The sequence below is a fragment of the Podarcis muralis genome, chromosome 7 (assembly GCF_964188315.1).
Source record: "Podarcis muralis chromosome 7, rPodMur119.hap1.1, whole genome shotgun sequence".
NCBI classification, from domain to species: domain Eukaryota; kingdom Metazoa; phylum Chordata; class Lepidosauria; order Squamata; family Lacertidae; genus Podarcis; species Podarcis muralis.
Genome location: NC_135661.1, coordinates 63,004,146 through 63,026,021, shown reverse-complemented (window position 1 = coordinate 63,026,021; position 21,876 = coordinate 63,004,146). Strand labels below are relative to the sequence as shown.

At 45.4% G+C, this 21,876-nt stretch overlaps 1 protein-coding gene across 4 annotated transcripts in view; it reads left to right on the top strand.

Moving 5' to 3' along the window:
- Window positions 1-21,876, top strand: part of LOC114601615 (protein argonaute-4) — a 34,377-nt gene that overhangs the window by 7,673 nt on the left and 4,828 nt on the right. For 3 of the 4 annotated variants that reach the window (XR_013393700.1, XR_013393699.1, XM_028738925.2), the window contains exons 2-18: window positions 2,765-2,930; window positions 3,281-3,401; window positions 4,656-4,837; window positions 5,177-5,313; window positions 5,402-5,536; window positions 6,054-6,141; window positions 6,430-6,577; window positions 6,655-6,774; window positions 7,172-7,300; window positions 7,720-7,853; window positions 9,282-9,466; window positions 9,976-10,135; window positions 11,812-11,883; window positions 13,131-13,446; window positions 19,753-19,887; window positions 21,108-21,209; window positions 21,628-21,827. Coding sequence is in view for 2 of the 4 variants with exons in the window: in XM_028738925.2 (XP_028594758.1) it covers window positions 2,765-2,930; window positions 3,281-3,401; window positions 4,656-4,837; window positions 5,177-5,313; window positions 5,402-5,536; window positions 6,054-6,141; window positions 6,430-6,577; window positions 6,655-6,774; window positions 7,172-7,300; window positions 7,720-7,853; window positions 9,282-9,466; window positions 9,976-10,135; window positions 11,812-11,883; window positions 13,131-13,446; window positions 19,753-19,887; window positions 21,108-21,209; window positions 21,628-21,827 (2,530 nt within the window). In the remaining 2 variants the exon portion in view is untranslated. The remainder of the gene's footprint in view (window positions 1-2,764; window positions 2,931-3,280; window positions 3,402-4,655; window positions 4,838-5,176; window positions 5,314-5,401; window positions 5,537-6,053; window positions 6,142-6,429; window positions 6,578-6,654; window positions 6,775-7,171; window positions 7,301-7,719; window positions 7,854-9,281; window positions 9,467-9,975; window positions 10,136-11,811; window positions 11,884-13,130; window positions 13,447-19,752; window positions 19,888-21,107; window positions 21,210-21,627; window positions 21,828-21,876) is intronic. The other variant, XM_028738926.2, reaches the window with a different exon arrangement.

Genomic DNA, 21,876 nt, shown 5'->3' with positions numbered 1-21,876 from the left:
GTGAGGAGTTGAACTTTGAGCACTTTCCATAGGAGGAAAGGCTAAATCATTTGTGTGTGTGTGTGAGCTTGAGGTGGGTGGGGGAAGTGTGTGCAAGGGAAATGTTAACGTAGTAGAAAATATTTCTGAAAGTTTTCTGTCACTAGGTTTTATATGAAAAATGTCATTGCTAAAAATACATTGTCCATAAAACCAATGTGTAATGGTAATGAATGTATACAATACCAGTCAAATTTTCTATTTTCCCCCATGACTATTCCTAAAGAGACTAATAATATAAAATGTTCAGCTATATATTAACAGCTTTTAGTACCTTAATTTTCCCTCTTAATGTTTAAACCATGTTAAGGGAATTATATGCAATTTTGAGTTGTAAGTGTCTTAAAGTGTTTACTAGAAGCCCAATAAAAATTCCACATAAAGCTTTGGATTGGTTTGTATCTCACACACCAATGCTTAAATGTAACACACCACTGCAAGTGGTTGTGTTGATAGTAAAACCCAAAACAGCTTGTGACCCGGGTAACTTGGAGACTGCCTCCTGTCCCATAAGGATGCCTGTTAAAGAAAATGCACCTTCTTGGTTTCCCACCACCATCAGAGCTGTGGCCTGGAGGTGACCAGAAATAGGGTATTCTAGTGGTGGCACATTCTGCGAATGGCCCTGGAGGATATGCAATGGCTATTGAATATCCAGATTTGGATACAGTATTCCTCTGAATATTAGAGACAGATGGAGGGAAGGTTGTTGCCTGATCTTCCCAGAGATGCCTGACTGGTTACTGTGGGAAAGAGAACGTTGGATCAGCTGGACCTTTTGGTTTGTCTCAGCAGATTTGTTAGATTCACAATGCAAAATATTACTAGTTAGCCTGGCCTATTAGCTATAAAACAAAAAGAAACAATGCTTAGAAATATATTGCACAGACAAATGTGGAACACCAGATACTGATTTTTTTTAATGTATTGCTCAACATAACGAGATCCAGTTGTCTGAAAACTTCCCTTCCAGCTACTTTCCAGTTTCTCCCATCATCCCTAGCTAACAGGACCAGTGGTTAGGGATGATGGGAATTGTAGTCCCAAAACATCTGGAGGGTTGAGTTTGCCTATGCCTGTGCTAAAGCTCACTACCTCAAAGAGAATTAGCTTTTCACACTTACTGACACATAGCCCTTTCAATGCTTTGAACTTCAATGGTCTATCCCTGTGCACTTGATCATCTCACAAGGAAATTAGTATTTCCTACTAACACTTGTTGACTGGTTTTACATGACAGGACAGAGTCTGCAAACAACATTTCCGGGCTGGTTATCTGAGAGATGTTGTTTGCAGATGCCCAGCTGTTTTCCCCAGGCCTGCATGGAGTTTGGCCTCATCCTCAGTCTGACGAAGACCAATATCCTGGGTCAGGACGTCATCAGCATTGTTGACCACACACCTGAGAGAGCGTCTCCACCCCCATTGTTCTGTCCGGACACCGAGGTCCAGCACTGAGTGCCTTCTGGCGGTTCCCTCACTGCAAGAAGTGGGAACAGGGAACCAGGCAGGGGGCCTTCTCGGTAGTGGCACCTGCCCCGTGGAACGCTCTCCCATCAGATGTGAAGGAAATAAACAGCTATCTGACTTTTAGAAGACATCTGAAGGCAGCCCTGTTTAGGGAACTTTTTAATGTTTGAAGTTTTATTCTGTTTTTAGTCCTCCGTTGGAGGCCACCCAGAGTGGCTGGGGAAACACAGCCAGATGGGCCGGGTATTGATTGATTGATTGATTGATTGATTGGAATCCCTTGCAGGCAATTGCAGTGCCTGGAGAGAGACAGACAGACAGGTTGTGTATCCATAGCAGTGACTGCTGGGAGGAGCCCAGAGCACACCTTGGTGCACCTGTAGCAACAAAACCCAGACACTTTCATCTGCCCCACCTGCAATAAATTATGTCTCTTCTGTCTCTGACTCTACAGCCATAGCACATGCTATAACTCTCCAACAGTTTGACTTCATGTCTGAAGGTGCACTCTTCCATTGCAAGACAGACTGATTGCCAACTGTTCATTGGCTAGGATCATTGTCCCAATACACAACCCAGGAAGTGTGCCTACTTCACTAGCTTTTACATGTGCTACATTATTTCACTAGCTTTTACATGTGCTACATTACTGGTGCCTGGAATACACACTGCGCTTCCTTAGATTCTAACCTCTTGTTGGTTTGACACAAAGCTTTTAACACAAGCTTAAACACTTTAAACCTTAATTAAATTCTGGCACTAGCTGTTCTGGAATTTAGCCTGTCCCCCAGATTCATAACATCATACTCAGCATAACTGAGATGCTATGAAGGAGAGAGAAGTCAAGGATGCAAGCTTTGGGCATACGTCTCCCACAAAGTCCAGTTCTGACTTTTATTACTATGTTAGCAGTGCTCCCAGGAAGGCCTGCATAACTTTTGTTTGTCAATCTCATCTGAATCTTTTCAAGGGGAGTGTAAACTTATTTGAGTGTGAGAAATCAAAGGACAGAACAACGTACTCCGTTCTGTTAGTATGAGCTCTGTAGTTCAGTCCATGTATTTTTATTCTGTCCTTCAGCCTGATTCTTAGGGTGGCTTACAAAAAGAATAAAACAAAGCATCAATATGAAAAGCATAAAACCTAATTGGCCTTAATTTTCTAGTACCTGTTGGGACTGGAATTGGAATTGCTAAAATGATCAAGCTGGCAATGCTTGCTAGGCAACCCTTCTAAATCTCTCAATTTTTTACAGGGCCACCAGCCAACCTGTTTCAGCCGCCCCGTCGTCCAGGCCTGGGAACAGTAGGGAAACCGATTCGTCTCTTAGCCAATCATTTCCAAGTGCAGATCCCTAAAATCGATGTTTATCATTATGATGTGGATATCAAACCAGAAAAGCGTCCCCGGAGGGTGAACAGGTGAGACCAACTAGAGAATTCCAAGCCTATTTTTAACAGTTCTCCAACTGCTGTCAGATGCAGTTTTAAATAGGTTCTTTGGGTAAAGAACTAAAATATGCTATGAGCATTTGAGTACTAAAACTGGATGTACTATGGAACAGCCCTGCATCCTCAGCAACAGATTTGGTGACAATCTGATACTGTATAAACCACTTGTACTTGGACTAAAATAATTTTTACTTATTTGGGCTCTTCAGGCAGCTTGGATTATGTTTTGACAAACTGGATCAAGACTGCTAAATGCTTGCATGCCACTAATTTTTCCTGTTGTCTCTGCTCACTTCTATTTTGCTTCCAACTCTTTTCAGGGAGGTAGTTGATACTATGGTGAGACACTTCAAGATGCAGATATTTGGGGATCGGCAGCCTGGCTATGATGGCAAGAGGAACATGTACACTGCACATCCTCTGCCTATTGGCAGGGATAGGGTAAGTGGTTTCATGAATGGCCTTCAGAAGATACTATTCTCAACCTGATGCCTAGATCAGGCACCCCCAAACTTGGCCCTCCAGCTGTTTTGGGACTACAGTTCCTACCATCCCTGACCACTGGTCCTGTTAGCTAGGGATGATGGGAGTTGTAGTCCCAAAACAGCTGTAGTGCCGAGTTTGGGGATGCCTGGCCTAGATCCTAATGATGTCATGCTTAACCTGACCTTCAGCATTGCAGGAATATGAGCTGTCGATAAACTGATTTAGTTCTAAGTTTTGCAATAACACAGTGTAAACAGAATGCTGTGCAGAAGCTTAAAGTGGTATTTGTCAACATTGGATAAATTCAAATGTGATGCTAAGCCATGAGGTATAGTTTAACATTGTGAATGAGCTTGAGTTCTCCGCCTTTGCTCCTTGCTTACATGAGCAGGGAAACAAATCATGGAGCAGCTTAGCATTTCATGTTCAGACCAGTGCTTATAATTTGTTTATTTCTGATTAAGCTATGATTGGGAAGATAAGAAGAAACTTGAGCTTCTTGATAGGGACCTGTTTGGAGAGAGACAAATCATGAGTGCTGGTTCAAAAGCTTGCCTGCTCAACTAAGTAAGGAGCAAAAGTGGGAGAGCTTGACCTGCGTCATAAGCTTGTAGTTTATGCACAGTATGATTAAATAAACCATACACTATGGCTTAGCATTGCATCTGAATGTAACCATTGTATAAAGTGAGAATCTTATAGTATGTGTGTTCCTTTCTGGAGAGGGCCACTTTTCATGCCTCACTGTGCTAAATAAAACATCTCAATATGCTCTGAAATACTTCTAGGACTTACTGTACTTCCATGGAGTGGTTATCTGCAGCTTCAGAAGGAGTAGGGAAGTCTTAATGATGAAACTGATGATATTCTGGGATCAAGGTTATTGTGGCTAGGCTGCAGCCCTTCAGATGTTGGGACTCTGCAGTCCAGGCTAGTATGGCCAATGATCTGTAAATGAATGATGAGAGCTGTGGTTCAGCAATATCTGGAGGACCAACCCTACTCCTTTTTAAGGGTTTTTACAAAGAGCAGGTTTCAGATTCTTCTGCTGCAGAAATACATGCTATAACTAAAACCGCCCTAAATTTAAACTGATCTTTATCCAGTTTCAGTGGAGTACAAGCAGTGAAGGGCTTCAGCCTTTATCAAAGTTGAAAACATCTGCATTAGTATCAGCTATATGGCTAACTTTCACAATTGACTTTTCAGGTGGATATGGAGGTCACACTCCCAGGTGAAGGGAAGGACCAGACCTTTAAAGTGTCAGTTCAGTGGGTGTCTGTGGTCAGCCTTCAGATGCTCCTGGAAGCTCTGGCAGGGCATCTGAATGAAGTCCCAGAAGACTCTGTACAGGCACTTGATGTCATCACACGGCACCTTCCCTCTATGAGGTGAGCTCCTATGATATATTCTCACTCTTCTCACAGCCAAGGCTAGTTAAACTACCTTTTGTGGATGTACCTTTAACCCCCCCCAACCCCCCCCCCCACCACCAATGCAGCCCTATTGAGGATCGAGCACAGAATTCTGACTGACTTGATGGGAGATGGAATGGAATATCCTGGCTGAGGGCATGGCTGGCTGGAATCCTGAACAGGAACATTCCTCATTGCAGCATTTTGTTGCAAGTCCCACTTGGTTAATGCTTGATGCATGTAATATGTTGTACAGAATTTTTTATCTGCAAGTTTCCTTCAAAGAAAACAAAGCTGATACACCTGTCTTCTTAGGTACACGCCAGTGGGCCGTTCCTTCTTCTCTCCCCCTGAAGGATATTATCACCCACTGGGAGGTGGTCGTGAGGTTTGGTTTGGCTTCCACCAGTCTGTCAGGCCTGCAATGTGGAACATGATGCTTAACATCGATGGTATGAAAAAAATCTCATTTGCTTTAGTTGCCTTAAATCTCTTCCATAAACCTATTTCTCAGTACATTTTGTTGTTGTTCTCTTTTAGTATCGGCAACTGCTTTCTATCGTGCCCAGCCTATTATTGAATTCATGTGCGAAGTCTTGGATATTCAGAACATCAATGAACAAACAAAACCCCTTACAGACTCCCAGCGTGTTAAGTTTACCAAAGAAATCAGAGGTGAATCTTTGGAGTAAATAAAATATTTTCATGCATGTTGAATTGTAAAAAACAAAGTAACTGAATCCCAAAGCGTCTTCTGGTATGTTCCCATCATTGGAAAATAATATGAAGGCCCAGGACATCTATAGCACTTTTCAGTATGCAGACTGTAGTTCTTCTCATTTGTACTGTTGCTCTTTCTTCCCAATAGGTTTTAGCTTGAGTAGCTGTTAAAAACATTTTGATCTTTTAATGTGGCCTAATCTTTGATAACCAGGTTTAAGCTTTTCATAGGTGTGATATTTCAGCATATAATATTTTGATTCCTATCTGGGACTTTGAAACTGTAATGCAACCTAGAGATGGGCAGGCTAAATAAAGTAGACTTCACAGCAGCTTTCTAATGTAGTCACTTAACCCTTGTAGAAAGCAGGGATTTGAATCTGGAGTTCCACAAAAAACCCCAAATGCCTTCTCATTTCTTCTCATTAACCTTTGCTTATTGGTGTATTTGGTGTGCGTTCTGGATTTGCAGGTTTAAAAGTAGAGGTTACTCACTGTGGTCAGATGAAGAGAAAATACAGAGTTTGCAATGTTACTAGAAGGCCGGCCAGCCATCAAACGTATGTATGCTCATTCTTTCAGTTGTAGCAACTAAATTCTGCTCAGAGTAGACTCAATTTAAAGCAATGGATCCTAGTAAGTCATATTCATTAATTTTGGTGGGTCTCCTCTTGAGTTGGATGCAACCCTTTGCTTTTAAGATAAATATTTTTAAAGTTTAAACTATTAAAAAACATGTGCGTTACACAACAAGGAACAGCAGACCATTCATGTTCTAATATATAAACATTTTTCTTGTGAACATTAATAACTGTGAATACCAATCAAAGCAATATTTCCCCTCACAGGTTCCCTCTGCAGTTGGAAAATGGGCAGGCCATGGAGTGTACAGTAGCCCAGTATTTTAAGCAGAAGTACAGTCTACAGCTGAAATACCCTCATCTTCCATGCCTTCAAGTAGGGCAGGAGCAGAAACATACATATTTACCCCTTGAGGTAAATAAACATGGCAGTTTACTTCAGTCCCATTGTATTCCAATATGGTCGCCTACATGCCGTCTTTCTGATCTTAGGTATGTAATATAGTAGCAGGCCAACGATGTATCAAGAAGCTAACTGACAATCAGACGTCAACGATGATCAAGGCAACGGCACGGTCTGCACCTGACAGGCAGGAAGAAATTAGTAGACTAGTGAGTAACTCTTAACTTGACTTTATGGGGATGAAAAGCTTCAAATAAGTCTGTGGCAAACATGATGGCCACAGTGTGCATATCACAACAGCATCTTTTCTCGTTAGTGTTTCAAACTGTTTACTTGGATACAGGGTTAAAGACCATCTTTGGGTGCTGGGCTTAGTAGGATTGTGAGGTTAAGGCATGCTTTTTTGTTGGCTGTGGCACAGATTATGATGACAACAAATAACCATAGCCAGTTAATTTTTGACAACTTAGGTGTACATGAATGGAGCAAAGAATGACAACAGCCCAGAAAACAGTATAGATAATTAGCTGTGGTTGAGCAACACCTGCGCAAGTAAAAGATCCATGTAATTATGTGTGTTCAAGAGATGCTCTCTTGTATCTCCAGGTGAAGAGTAACAGCATGGTAGGCGGTCCAGATCCATATCTGAAGGAGTTTGGAATTGTTGTCCATAATGAAATGACAGAGTTGACAGGCAGGGTGTTGCCTGCACCAATGCTGCAATATGGAGGCAGGGTAAGTTTCCACAAAAGCATACATTAGACAAATATGTATCATTTAATCACTAGCTGAATTTCTAGTCTACTCAGTCCCTTTAGACTTAGGTTTAACAGCATGAAGGAGAAATGCCATATGTTATTTATTTGTTCAGGCTTTGGGAAGATAGCATTAATTCCCCCTCCCCCCCACTAACTCCTTCCCAGTAACTACTGTCTTCAGGGTTATATATTATTATTATTATTATTATTATTATTATTAGGTGTCCTAGGCTCTCTTTGGGGTGGAAAGGCGAGTCTTATATCTTAAATAATATTTTTAAATGAGATAATGCTAAAAATATTCAACGTAATACCTTCAGTTACCAAAATGTTTCATTTGTACATTAGCTTAAAGCTGTTGTGGAAGAACTGTTTTGTTTTTTAAATCTTCCTTAGAATAAGACGGTTGCTACACCAAATCAGGGTGTCTGGGATATGAGGGGAAAGCAATTCTATGCTGGCATCGAAATCAAAGTTTGGGCTGTTGCCTGCTTTGCCCCTCAGAAACAATGCCGAGAAGACTTGTTAAAGTAAGTCATTTCTATCTTTGAATATACAGTGTGGTTTATTCTTTTTTCCACTGATAACTGCTGGTGATTTAGCTGTTGGTTGTGGGCTCAGTGCCCCTAATGCATGCAAGTCTTTTCCTTGCATCCACATGACATTTTTGACATCAAAATGCCAATCCATATGTTTCCCATATTTGATCTGGTTTTACAGTTTCCATAGAAAATCCAATAACTGATGAGAGGGGAAATCTTGTTGCCAGTGACTTGCTAGCAACCTCCGTCTGGAAGCATTGTTTGTGGAGCATATTGTTTTTAGTATGCTATGCTTTACACAGAAATAAATGAGCTAACAAAACAGAACGAGCGCTTAAGGGCATACACCTGAGCAGGGCTTAGCATGGGGCTACAAGACTACATGGGGCCCTTGGCATGGTCTGGCTGATGGGACTCAGCCTCTGGACACCTGATTAATCCATCCTTCTGTTTCCGGCAGCAGCAGAGTCGCTGCCCCCCTTTCCTGCCTCCACCACCCCACTTAAAAAAAATGTTATCTGTTGCAGTAGCAAAGGCAGCACAGGTGGCTTCTCTGCCACCTCTGGGCTCTGAGAGTGGGCCAAAGAGGGGTCCTTTGGAGCCAGGTATTTCTGGGCAAGGTGGCTAAGATAATGCTTGCACTGCTGCCATGATTTGCTGCAGTGCTTAGGAAGACCTTTGAAACTTTAAAAAATGGTTTAGAAGGCCTTTCTAGCCCTTGTAGCAGCGGGGTGGGCATTTCCCTGGCTATCTCACCCAGAATGCCTGGCTCTGAAGAGTAAGCCTTTTGGGCTCTTTTTCAGAGCCCACAGGAAGCAACTGGCAGAGGCAGGCAGTTAGGTGGCCACTACAGATCGAAGCTGAGTTTGTCTCCTAAGAGGTGTCTGCACAACTCTGACCTGATAAATGAGTGAGTAGCAGATTGGGCCAGTGAGAGCCACTTTCTTGGCTGGGCCTGTGCACAGTATTTTTTTTAGATTTCTGAAAGTGTACTGGAAACTATCTACCCAATCCTAGTTAAAAATTGCAATATAATTTGCTTATTTTCATTGGGAATTTCATATTAAAACCATAATAATTTAACTATACTAAAATCCATTTTTTCCGGTGTTCCTTTTCCAACAGTGACAGGCCAAACACTTCTAGAAGATTAAGCAAGACCTGAAGGGAATAGCTGTCCCATTTATCTTTATCTCATGGTATTCTGAGTTGTACTGTGACTGTATGTGGAATTTTCAGTTAGCAAGTACAGCTAATGACTGTATATTCTAGGAATTGTCTAATTCTTCTCTCTTAAAACAGGCTCAGCTAGTCACCATTATGTCTCATAGCAGTGGTGTGCTCAGAATAATAGAGATAAAACTTGCAGGATTTTAGGTTGCTGCTGATAACCTCAGAGGCATAATTTGTTTATAGGAGTTTTACTGATCAACTGCGCAAAATCTCCAAGGATGCAGGGATGCCAATCCAGGGCCAACCGTGTTTCTGTAAATATGCACAGGGTGCCGACAGTGTGGAGCCCATGTTCAAACACTTGAAGTTGACTTATGTTGGGCTTCAGCTAATTGTAGTGATTCTCCCTGGAAAGACACCAGTCTATGGTAAGGAAGATGAAACTTAATATAACTTTGCAGTTCCCACAAAAATATTTGTGACCAACGTGCACACATGATATATTTGGCACCACCTTTTCCTCCCTCCTATGTAACACAGTGAGGTCCCCCCCCCCAGCTCCTCAAAATAAATCCACACACTCACTGAGCAGGTTCTCCATTTCACTTAGCCACTGATGGTGGGCGAGATCGAGCATATTAGCTAAGATTGTCTGAAGTAATATGGCAAATGTTTATTGAATACATAAAGTGTTCAGACTGTGGGAGGAATCCACCCAGCACTCATGAGATTCCATGGCATGATCTCTTAAAGTAATCAAATGAAATTTTTAACATATGGCATGATAAAAGTCTGTAATTTTATCAGGACAAGTTATCTGTTGTTTATTGTTGTAACAATTGTTTTCTCAAAATTTATCTTCTGTACCATGAAAATAAAAAGTTTTTTTGCTTTTTAACAAAGATTATCTGAAGTAAATTCTTGCTTTCCTTTACAGCTGAAGTCAAACGTGTCGGGGATACTCTGTTAGGAATGGCCACCCAGTGTGTTCAGGTGAAAAACGTGGTGAAAACCTCTCCGCAGACTCTGTCCAACTTATGTCTGAAGATCAATGCAAAACTTGGTGGGATAAACAACGTGCTTGTACCACATCAAAGGTCAGATTAAACTTAATACCTTTAGGAATCTAATGCAGCAGGCACTCTGGTTGATATTGGTTGAGAAGCAAAGTGAGACATGATTGTTTAGAATGCCTTCCATTTGTAATGCACGGCGCCAACATCTTTCCAGTAAAAATTACTCTATATAGTAATATGCAAATTCTTGACAAGCCTAAAATCTCACTTTTGGTCCTAATAGGGAGGCATCCAGATGCCATTAAAATATTTTCTGTGTTTTTTACATGTGCGCTTCTGTCATTGTTTGAACAAGATAGCACTGTGTACAGTTCATACAATACAGTTTTCCGTATTACAACCCACTTTATTTATATGCTGTTGCGACATAGGTGGCAGCATTAAAACAACTTTACTAGAATTCCTGTTAAAGCCATCATAGATGTTGAGACCCAACCATTTGACATGCTTGGTACTGGGAAATTTTTTATTTTTCTGTCCTAATTTTGTAATTGTGTTTTCGTTTAATTTTATTTGACTGTGTGCTGCTCTGAGTGTGTTACTCTCGCTCCACTATCCACAAAATAGCTCCAGAGAGTTCGGAAAATTCCCCGAATAGATTTGGTTGATGCAAGTGTGGCATAGAGCAGGAAAGTGCTCAGTTGCCTCCAATGCAATGAATGTTTGCTCATTTTTGCCATTGATTAATAAATTGCATTAATGTGATTTTGTGAAATTAGGATGTTTATTGGTGCCTCAATTTAATTAGACCAAACTAGCATGCGGTCATAAAGCAGTATTTTAATGACTGGAGGCTCTTCCAATAGGGCGGCTGACATTCCCAATGAGAATGCCAAGCAATTCTTTAACCCTCCCTTCTGTCGCCCCCAGAAAAATCTCAAAAGGACACACACACTTTCCTCTCCCACACATATTTTATACAGTGGCCTGCAGAGGCATTTGTCAGTTTCATGTTCTCTGACCAATCATTCTCTGTACCACTCAGCCAGTCCTAATCTAAAAGGATTGCTATAGTTAGAGATGTGAAGGCCTGAAGAAAAAACTGAAATAGAACCACTGCTCCCATTGTCCAATAACTGGAAAACAAAACAACAGGAAAAATTTGGGAAGATGAGGATTTCCCCCCTTTTTACGGGGCCTATCCCATGCCTTCATATGTCTAGCTATGGCAATAATGGCCCCTCACATGTGTCTCTGGGAAGAAAAGCTTCTGACATTAAGATATTTGAACATTTGGATTATTGAATATTAGGAGAGATGCTGGCTTTTCAGCCCCTGAAAGCGCTCTCTCTCCCTCTGTTGTTTTGAGGGCTGTTCAGCAGCCACTGGATTAGGAAGGACCGCCTGAAAACCTTGAAGAACAGCCTAGCACCATGAGCATGTTCAGAGCTCTTTCCTTGAAGCCCAGACCCTCATAACTTTTAGCATCTTCTGTAATTACAGAAGCAAGAGGGAGTGTTTTGAGGAGCTGTTTGTTTGTTTTGCTTTGTGGTATTGCTGAGAGAAAAAGAGGGCAAGCAACAGTGGAGACCGCATGTAATTATATATATATATATATATATATATATATATATATATATATATGCTTAATTGCTTTGCATTTATTTTTGTAAAATGGATTGGGAGGAGAAATGGTGGATGGCTTGTGTAGCTGCAAACTCTGTATTAACCATTTCCCTGCATTCACTCATTAAAAGCTGCAGCAGCTGCTGGGTAGGGCAGGGCAGCTTGTCTGAGCCACGTGCGGTTCCAGAGCCTTTCCAGAAAAGGTGTGTAGATCAGCTTCCAATAAGTGCCCCCAGAATATCTTGATTGCAGAATGGAAGAAAATGTGGGTGCTATGAACTGTTTCTCACTTGCTTGTGAGCTTATCAGCTAATTTCTAAAACGAAAAGTTTGGGCTCTGTGCCTGTCCGGATGTCACACTGACTGACTGCACATCCTTCCCCAAACCTGAAAGGTATTTCTCCCTAATCTCAGACGTAAGAGGCTGATAGTGATTGTTCTGATGCGATGTGCTCTGCGCATGAGACATTATTACTTCACATTTTCAGGACTCAGCTATACTGATCAAATGAATCAATAATTTTTGTCTATTGGCTGAAATACCTCATTCTTTTCATTTAGAGAAAAAAAGTTTTGAATAATGAAAAGCTAAATTTTGGCGGGGGGGGGACTGCATGCAACTGAAAGCAAGTGTTTCTCACATTTTAGAAGTGTTGGTTTCATGGCAATAGATGTATAGATGTACTCAATACATAAATAAAAAAACATATCTAATTTCTTAATAAAAGGTACAGAGTCATTCTTGTCTGAAAATCATAGTTGGGCTCTCTTACATGAAACCTCTTCCCCTGTCCATAGATGTGCAGAATAATTTTTGGCTCTCAGCACAACTGTTAATGACATGCTTTCCTTAAATAAGTGTTGTGCAAGTCCTACTGTGATGAAAACAGCAAGGTTAAGAGTTGTAGCCCTACCAAGTCAAAATGTTACCAGGCTCCACTGACTGTAAATTTTCTTAATTTGATTCTAATTCTAAATCTTTGGTTCTAATTTAAATATGTATAGATCAGGGGTAGGCAATCTTAGGCCTGGGGGCTGGATGTGGCCCAATCGCCTTTTCAATCCGGCCTGTGGACGGTCCAGGAATCAGTGTGTTTTTACATGAGTAGAATGTGTGCTTTTATTTAAAATGCATCTCTGGGTTATTTGTGGGGCATAGAAACATGGTCAGAGGGACGGTGGACTGGCCCATGGCTGAAAAAGGTTGTTGACCCCTGGTATAGATAGTGGGAGCATGGGGGCACAGTATGTGGTTTGCACCAGGTGCACTTATGGTTAGTTACAGCATTGCCTATGGGAGCAGCAGAATGTTCAGTCCTTGTGGTACCCTGCCCATCTGACAGTGTACATTGGTGCATAAAGTCAAAAGACAGGTGAAGGGAATGTGAAAATGCATCCCACACTTGATTTCCAATGTAAACTTTTCCCCCTCTCCTTTTCAATTGAACAGGCCCTCTGTATTCCAGCAGCCAGTGATCTTTCTGGGAGCAGATGTCACACATCCGCCTGCCGGGGATGGGAAGAAGCCTTCCATCGCTGCTGTCGTAGGCAGCATGGACGGCCACCCTAGCCGCTACTGTGCTACTGTGCGAGTACAGACTTCCCGCCAGGAAACTTCCCAAGAGCTGCTGTACAGCCAGGAAGTGATTCAGGACCTGACCAACATGGTGCGAGAACTGCTGATCCAGTTCTATAAGTCCACCCGCTTCAAGCCCACGCGGATCATCTACTATAGGGGAGGTGTGTCAGAAGGGCAGATGAAACAGGTATTCGTCTCAAGATCCTTATATGTTGCATGGAGGTTTAGCTTTCCAAACTTAGGAAGGTCCAGGAGACTCCACTTCTTTTCTGGACAAAGAAGTTTGTGCCATGAGGTTGCATGAAGCAGAAGCCTGTCCTAAAAAGCATTTACCGTATTTTTCGCACCATAGGGCGCACTGGACCATAGGGCGCACCCAGTTTTTAGGGGGGGGAAATCAAGAAAAAAATATTTCCCCCCCCCAGCCCCAAAGAGCAGCGTACAGGCTGCGCACAACCTCTCCCTGCCGGAGGGGTTGCGCGCAGCTATGGAGCAAGCCAAGGCAGGGGGCGGGATGGATCCCGCTCACTGTTTAGGCTTCCCCTTTAGCCCCACGCAGCCTCCCCCTCCCGGGAGAGGCTGCGTGGGGCTAAAGAATCCATAGCCCCGTGCAGCCTCTCCTTGCCGGAGGGGTTGCGCGCAGCTATGGAGCAAGCCAAGGCAGGGAGCGGGATGGATCCCGCTCGCTGTTTAGGCTTCCCCTTTAGCCCCACGCAGCCTCCCCCTCCCGGGAGAGGCTGCGTGGGGCTAAAGAATCCATAGCTCCGTGCAGCCTCTCCTTGCCGGAGGGGTTGCGCGCAGCTATGGAGCAAGCCAAGGCAGGGGGCAGGATGGATCCCGCTCGCTGTTTTGGCTTCTCCTTTAGCCCCACGCAGCCTCCCCCTCCCGGGAGAGGCTGCGTGGGGCTAAAGAATCCATAGCCCCGTGCAGCCTCTCCTTGCCGGAGGGGTTGCGCGCAGCTATGGAGCAAGCCAAGGCAGGGGGCGGGATGGATCCCGCTCACTGTTTTGGCTTCTCCTTTAGCCCCGTGCAGCCTCTCCTTGCCGGGAGACGCTGCGCAGGGCTTTCCTGGCTTTCCTGGGAGGTGGGGGGATTCCCTCACCTCTTGCAAAAGCCCGCAGAAGCCGCCAACTCCTTTAAAGAGATCGCGGCTTCTCCTGGTTTTTCTGGCAGGTGGGGGAATTCCCCCACCTCTCGCAAAACCGGCAGAAGCCGCGCTCACTTTAAAAGGGCTGCACGGCTTCTTCTGGCTTACCTGGGAGGTGGGGGGATTCCCTCACCTCTCACCAAAGCCAGCAGAAGCCGCGCAACTCCTTTAAAGAGATCGCGGCTTCTCCTGGCTTTCCTGGGAGGTGGGAGAAGGGACTGATGCGGCCAGTCAGTCCCTTCTCCCTCCTGTGGAAAAGCCCGCAAGAGCGCACGGAGCTTGTGTGCGGCTCTTGGGGGCTTTTCCCGCCTGCCTCCCCCCTGCATTCGCTCCATAGGACGCACACACATTTTCCCTTGCTTTTTAGGAGGGAAAAAGTGCGTCCTATGGTGCGAAAAATACGGTAGTTCATAAGCTTTATTATCCAATTTTGAGATCCACTATTAGTATCACATGCAGGCTGTGCCACTGCAGTTACTTTTGAGATCCGATACATCCACAGACTAATAGCGTTACATACTCCTCCCCCCCCCTTGCAGAAATGCTACTCTGTACAGGTATACGTAAACATGGCAGTGGTTAAAAAGGGTGGTATATAAGTTGAATAAATAATAAGAACAGTACTGTAGGCAGTTATTGATTTTATTTGGTATTACAGTATATCATTTTGTGTTTTTATACTGTAAACTGCCCTGTGATCTTTGGTTGAAGAGCAGTTTAGAAGCTTAATAAAAATAAAGGATGCTGCTGCATCGTGAGTGTTTGGAGTGTAAGGCCTCTCCCTCCTCAGGCCAATTCCATCTGGCCTAGGGGGCGGGGCCCAGGCTCACCTTCGCCACGGCTTTAAGAGGCCTCATTGAGGCCAGGGACATCGCTGCTGCTGCATCGTGAGTGTTTGGAGTGTAAGGCCTCTCCCTCCTCAGGCCAATTCCATCTGGCCTAGGGGGCGGGGCCCAGGCTCACCTTCGCCACGGCTTTAAGAGGCCTCATTGAGGCCAGGGACATCGCTGCTGCTGCATCGTGAGTGTTTGGAGTGTAAGGCCTCTCCCTCCTCAGGCCAATTCCATCTGGCCTAGGGGGCGGGGCCCAGGCTCACCTTCGCCACGGCTTTAAGAGGCCTCATTGAGGCCAGGGACATCGCTGCTGCTGCATCGTGAGTGTTTGGCGTGTAAGGCCTCTCCCTCCTCAGGCCAATTCCATCTGGCCTAGGGGGCGGGGCCCAGGCTCACCTTCGCCACGGCTTTAAGAGGCCTCATTGAGGCCAGGGACATCGCTGCTGCTGCATCCATAAAAGACTCCAAGGGGCCCGGGACACTGCTGCTGCCGCTCTGCCGGTGAGTCTTGGGGAGGACCGCTCCCCCTGCAAGCCCATTCTCCATCTTGGGCCTGGGGGCGGGCCCCAGACTCCACCTCAGGAGGCCTCGGAACATTGCTGCTGCCGCTTTGCCGTGCGTTTGTGGGGAGGGCTCCTCCCCCTGCAGGCCCATTCTCCATCAGGCCAGGGGGCGGGGCCCACGCTCACCACTGCCACAGCTTTTGAGGACACTAGGGCTGCTGCAGCGGTGGTTTGAAGTGTTTTTACATGTTTTAAACTGTTTTTATTTTTTGATTTGTTGTACCACCATAAGCGGTGGTTTTTATCTATGTATTTTTATTTTGTTTTGGTTTATTTTGGGTTGGGGTGGGGTGATTGTGGAGTGGGGTGGGGATTGGTTTGTTTCCGTGTAATTGTTTTTTTGTTTTTGTTTTGTTTGCTTTTATATTCTGTAAATGGAGGCGAACATGAGGCTTGGGATTCCTACTGTGGAGGGGCGAGGGAGGTATGGCGGTGGGGGCAGATGTCATAGGCGAAGGGGATCGAGATATGGATATGCTCGTACCCCTTCCAATCTGCGCCCCATCCCGAGAGACGAGGGTAGGGTGAGCAAGGATTACTCACCTCCGTCACTGGTGTTGTGCAATGCCAGGTCTATAGGCAATAAAACCGCCACCCTGCGAGATTTCTTCATCTCGCAGGGGGTCGACCTGGCTTGTGTGACGGAGACCTGGGTGCGCGAAGGGGATACTGTTACTTTACGAGAGATGGCGCCCCCGGGTTTCTCCGTCCTCCACCAGTCCCGGACTGTGGGCCGGGGGGGAGGGGTGGCATTATTAATCCGGGAAGATTGTTCTTTCAGGGCTCTACCATCGCCATCGATCCCCGGCATTGAATGTGTTGGCCTAGTGTGGGGCTCCGAGGTGAGCTTGGCTGTCTGGCTGGTGTACCGGCCACCTAGCGCACCAGCAGCCACCCTGTCAGGCCTGCTGGAGGCGGTGGCCGGCTGGGCCTTGGAGTTCCCTAACCTATTGGTATTGGGGGACTTCAACATCCACGCTGATGCCACTCCCTCCTCACAAGCTCTGGACCTGGTGTCTTCCATGGCGACACTAGGGCTCTCCCAGTTTGTTTCAGGCCCCACACATCAAGCAGGCCACACGCTGGATTTGATCTTTGGCGCTGGTATAGATGTGATCATGTGTCCTTCGATGAAGGTGCCATGGTCTGATCACTATGCTCTGAAAGCCAGGATTGACGTTCCACCCCCACCCTGCTTAGGTGGCGAGCCGATTTGGGCTCGCCCGCAGAGGCTGATGGACCCTGATAGATTCCGTCAAGCCTTGCGGGACCTTTCTCCCCCTGGCGACTCATTGACTGAGCTTGTTGAGGGCTGGAATACCCAGCTCCTGGCAGCCATCGATGAGATCGCACCTAAGCGCCCTCTGCGACCCCGCAGAAACCGGGCTCCCTGGTTTACCGAGGAGCTCCGGAAAATGAAGCGGGACCTCAGACGGCTAGAGCGAGTATGGCGGCGTGCCCGTGACGGAGCTTCAAGAACATCTTATAGGGTTTTTATGAAAACCTACGAGATGGCTGTGAAGGCCGCTAAGAAGTCCTACTTCTCGGCCTCCATTGCATCCGCTAGCTCTCGCCCGGCACAATTATTTAGTATAATTCGGTCTTTAACGTCACTCGAAGGACAGCCAAATTTAAATAACAATTTGACACACAGCTGTGAGGCATTTGCGAGCTTTTTTGCGGAGAAGGTCTTGTTGCTCCGCCATGACCTCCCTGCCAATTTGGATACAATAAAGGAACTGGAGGCCCCTCGACTGTCCTCGGGTCCAGTATTGGACCACTTCGACCGGATATCCCCAGCCGATGTGGACAGACTCCTCCGAGCTGGAAAGCCCACCACCTGTCCTCTTGACCCGTGCCCGTCTTGGCTGATTAGAGCGTGTCCAGACGAGGTGCGGGCTCTCCTGGGGGATATCATCAATTTGTCCCTTGGCACGGGGACATTCCCAGGGGAACTGAAGGAGGCAGTGGTGCGCCCGCTCTTAAAGAAAACATCATTAGATCCTTTAGATCTATCCAATTACCGCCCGGTTTCGAATCTTCCGTTCCTGGGTAAGGTGATTGAGAGAGCGGTTGCTGAACAGCTTGGTGGGTTTCTGGATGAAACATCGGCTCTGGATCCATTCCAGTCCGGCTTCCGCGCTGGTCATGGGACCGAGACGGCTCTGGTTGCCCTAACAGATGATCTTCGTAGACAGCTGGATCGAGGCGGGTCGGGGCTGCTGATTCTTCTAGATTTGTCAGCAGCTTTTGACATGGTCGATCACGAACTTCTGGACCACCGCCTTGCCGACGTGGGGATCCAGGGCACAGTCCTTCAATGGCTGCGCTCGTTTCTCTCTGGTCGGGGACAGAGGGTGGCGCTTGGGGGGGAATTGTCATCGCGCCACTCCTTGGTGTGTGGAGTGCCTCAGGGTGCGATTCTCTCCCCGATGCTTTTTAACATCTTTATGCGCCCCCTCGCCCAGCTTGTCTGGAGTTTTGGGCTGGGCTGCCATCAGTATGCTGATGACACCCAACTCTATCTGTTGATGGATGGCCATCCTGACTCGGCCCCAGACACACTGATCAGATGCTTGGAAGCTGTGGCTGGATGGTTACGTGGGAGCCGGTTGAAGTTAAATCCTTCGAAGACAGAGGTCCTCTGGCTGGGACGGGATGATATGGGAATGAGGGGGCAACTCCCATCTCTTGCGGGGGTGCAATTAGTGCCAGCACCGTCCGTTAAGAGTTTGGGTGTAATCTTCGATACCTCCCTCTCCATGGAGGCGCAGATTGCAGCTATTACAAAGGCGGCATTTTTTAATCTCCGCCAAGCTAAGCAGTTGGCTCCTTACCTCTCTCGCCCTGACCTAGCTACTGTGATCCACGCGACGGTCACCTCCAGACTGGATTATTGTAACTCGCTCTACGTGGGGCTGCCCTTGAGACTGACCCAAAAACTCCAGCGGGTGCAGAATGCCGCAGCGAGACTCCTTACGAGGTCTTCGCTTAGAGATCACATTCATCCGGTGCTATACCAGTTGCACTGGCTCCCGGTGGAGTACAGGATCAGGTTTAAGGTGCTGGTTTTAACCTTCAAAGCCCTATACGGCCTAGGGCCCTCGTACCTACGGGACCGCCTCTCCTGGTATGCCCCACAGAGGAACTTACGGTCTTCAAACAAAAACACCTTGAAGGTCCCAGGCCACAGAGAGGTTAGGCTGGCCTCAACTAGAGCCAGGGCCTTTTCGGCTGCGGCTCCAACCTGGTGGAATGCTCTGTCACAAGAGACAAGGGCCCTGCAGGACTTGACATCTTTCCGTAGGGCCTGCAAGACAGAGCTGTTCCGCCAGGCCTTTGGTTAGGGCGCAGCCTGACTCCCTCCTTTGGCAACCTTTACAAAACTTTATGGCTGCCATCAATCTTGATTTTAATTAATTTTTATAATGTTTTTAATGTCGCACTATTTTGGTGTTGTTAGCCGCCCTGAGCCCGGCTTCGGCTGGGGAGGGCGGGATATAAATAAAATTTATTATTATTATTATTATTAATAAGAGAAAACCAATCTTCTTCATCCTCAACTTGAATTGGCATTTAAGTTGAAATCTTACAGTGCCAATGGAATCTGGCCCTTTATTCAGGTAGGTAGCCCTGTTGGTCTGATGCAGTTGAAATAAATAAAAAAATTGTCCAGTAGCACCTTAGAGACCAACTAAGTTTGTTCTGGGTATAAGCTTTCGTGTGTATGCACACTGTGTATATGAAGAAGTGTGCATGCACACGAAAGCTTATACCCAGAACAAACTTAGTTGGTCTCTAAGGTGCTACTGGACAGTTTTTTTATTTTTTATTTACTTATTTTACTGGTCCTTTATGTAAGGAGTTGGATGTATTGGATAAATACAATAAAAATATTGACCTTGTGCAATCCAGATAAGTAGCTGATGTCAAGCACTTAAATTTTCTAGGTGGCCTGGCCAGAACTCATTGCAATCCGGAAGGCCTGCATCAGTTTGGAGGAAGACTACAGACCAGGAATCACCTACATAGTTGTTCAGAAAAGGCATCACACAAGGCTGTTCTGTGCTGACAAATCTGAAAGGGTAGGCAATGCTTCCTTTGGAATGACGAGGCATCTCATTAGACCACATCTTGTACGGGGCTGCCAAATAACTCTTGATGGAAAGAGGCGATGTATTAGCACATTTCATAATGTTATTCCTTGTCTGTTTGCAAAATGAAGTTGGGAAAAAACCATAGAGCAGGGGTATAAATTAAATTAATAATAATAAAATAAATAATGTCATGCAGCCAGACAAAGGATGACTTGAGAAGGGTGCTTAATTTCCTAAGGTATAATTTGTAACTAAATGCTCAGATGCGCAGGATACCAAAGTAAGCACCGGGACTCAGGTTCAGAATAACACTGAAAGTGCTGCTTTTGGCCATTCTGCAAGTCTGCTGTCAGTAGCATAGCAACTCTTAAGCTGTAGGGCAATGTGGTATAGCTGTAAGACAGGCAGTAGTTCTTCCTGAACTTAAAGCTTAAAACTTTGAAAAATGGTGTAAAGAATAAATTATAAACTGAGGGTATCCAAAAGCCAAAAAGAGTACTACAGTGGTACCTCGGGTTAAGTACTTAATTCGTTCCGGAGGTCCGTTCTTAACCTGAAACTGTTCTTAACCTGAAGCACCACTTTAGCGAATGGGGTCTCCTTCTGCTGCCGCACCGCCAGAGCACGATTTCTGTTCTTATCCTGAAGCAAAGTTCTTAACCTGAAGCACTATTTCTAGGTTAGCGGAGTCTGTAACCTGAAGCGTACATAACCTGAAGCATATGTAACCCGAGGTACCACTGTAAATACAGTCATACCTCGGGTTGAATGTGCTTCGGGTTGAGCACGTTGGAGTTGCGCTCCATGGCAACCTGGAAGTAACGGACCGTGTTACTTCCGGGTTTCGCTGCTCGCCATTCGCATCCTGAAGTACCAGTGTACAGTATATTTCATCTATAGCTTGCCTTTCCCCCAAGGTGTTCAAGACAACATACCTGACTTTGCCATTTATATCACAACAAAAGTAGCTGCAATAGGGCAGCTGTATACTTCAGGTTTTATTGTTACTACAAAACTATGCTTAATGTTGCTTTAAATCCAGTTAGACATAACTGATACATTATACAAAGCTGAAGAAAAAGGTGGAAGGCAAATTTTAAAGTGTGTGACACTGATAAGTGGCCAAGAAGGTAACAACTGGTTGGTTGAATGGCATTGAACTGTGCCACATATGCAAATATTAAGGCACTCATTGATGTATCTAATAGGTGGGGAAAAGTGGCAATGTTCCAGCAGGCACAACTGTGGACAGCACAATCACACATCCCTCTGAATTCGACTTCTACCTCTGTAGCCATGCAGGAATTCAGGTAATCTGCAGCTTTGGTTATGATATCTTAATATTTTGACGATTCATTTACTTTTACATGCATTGGGACTGCCCTACAGCAGCTTCATTTAAGCCATTAAAATGTGTGCTGGAGGGGAGAATGCATGAATACACTGTTAATTCAATGGGCCCACAGCATTTGTGCCTCTTAGTCAGTGGAACAGTCCCTTCTACCTCTGTCGTTAGTGATATTCAACCTTGTTAAAACCTGTGTATCTCAGAGAAATCGGGAAGCATCTGGAAAAGAAGAGGGATAAACGGGGGTTCTTATTCCCGAGATGTAATTTACCCTTGGAGAAAGAGAGAAGGGACTTTCTGACAGAGGCCCAGTCATTCATCTTTTGTTACATGTCTTCTAAAATAAAAATAGTGGATTTCCTGGCCTTCTCTTCCTGCAGGGAACTAGCCGTCCTTCTCACTACCAAGTCTTGTGGGATGACAACTGTTTCACTGCTGATGAATTGCAGTTACTGACATACCAGCTGTGTCACACTTATGTCAGGTGTACACGGTCTGTCTCGATCCCTGCTCCTGCATACTATGCCAGGCTGGTAGCATTTAGGGCAAGATACCATCTTGTGGACAAAGATCATGACAGGTGAGTAGTCGAGGGGCATGCATGCTTCTGTTCCATGGACCACTAGGCC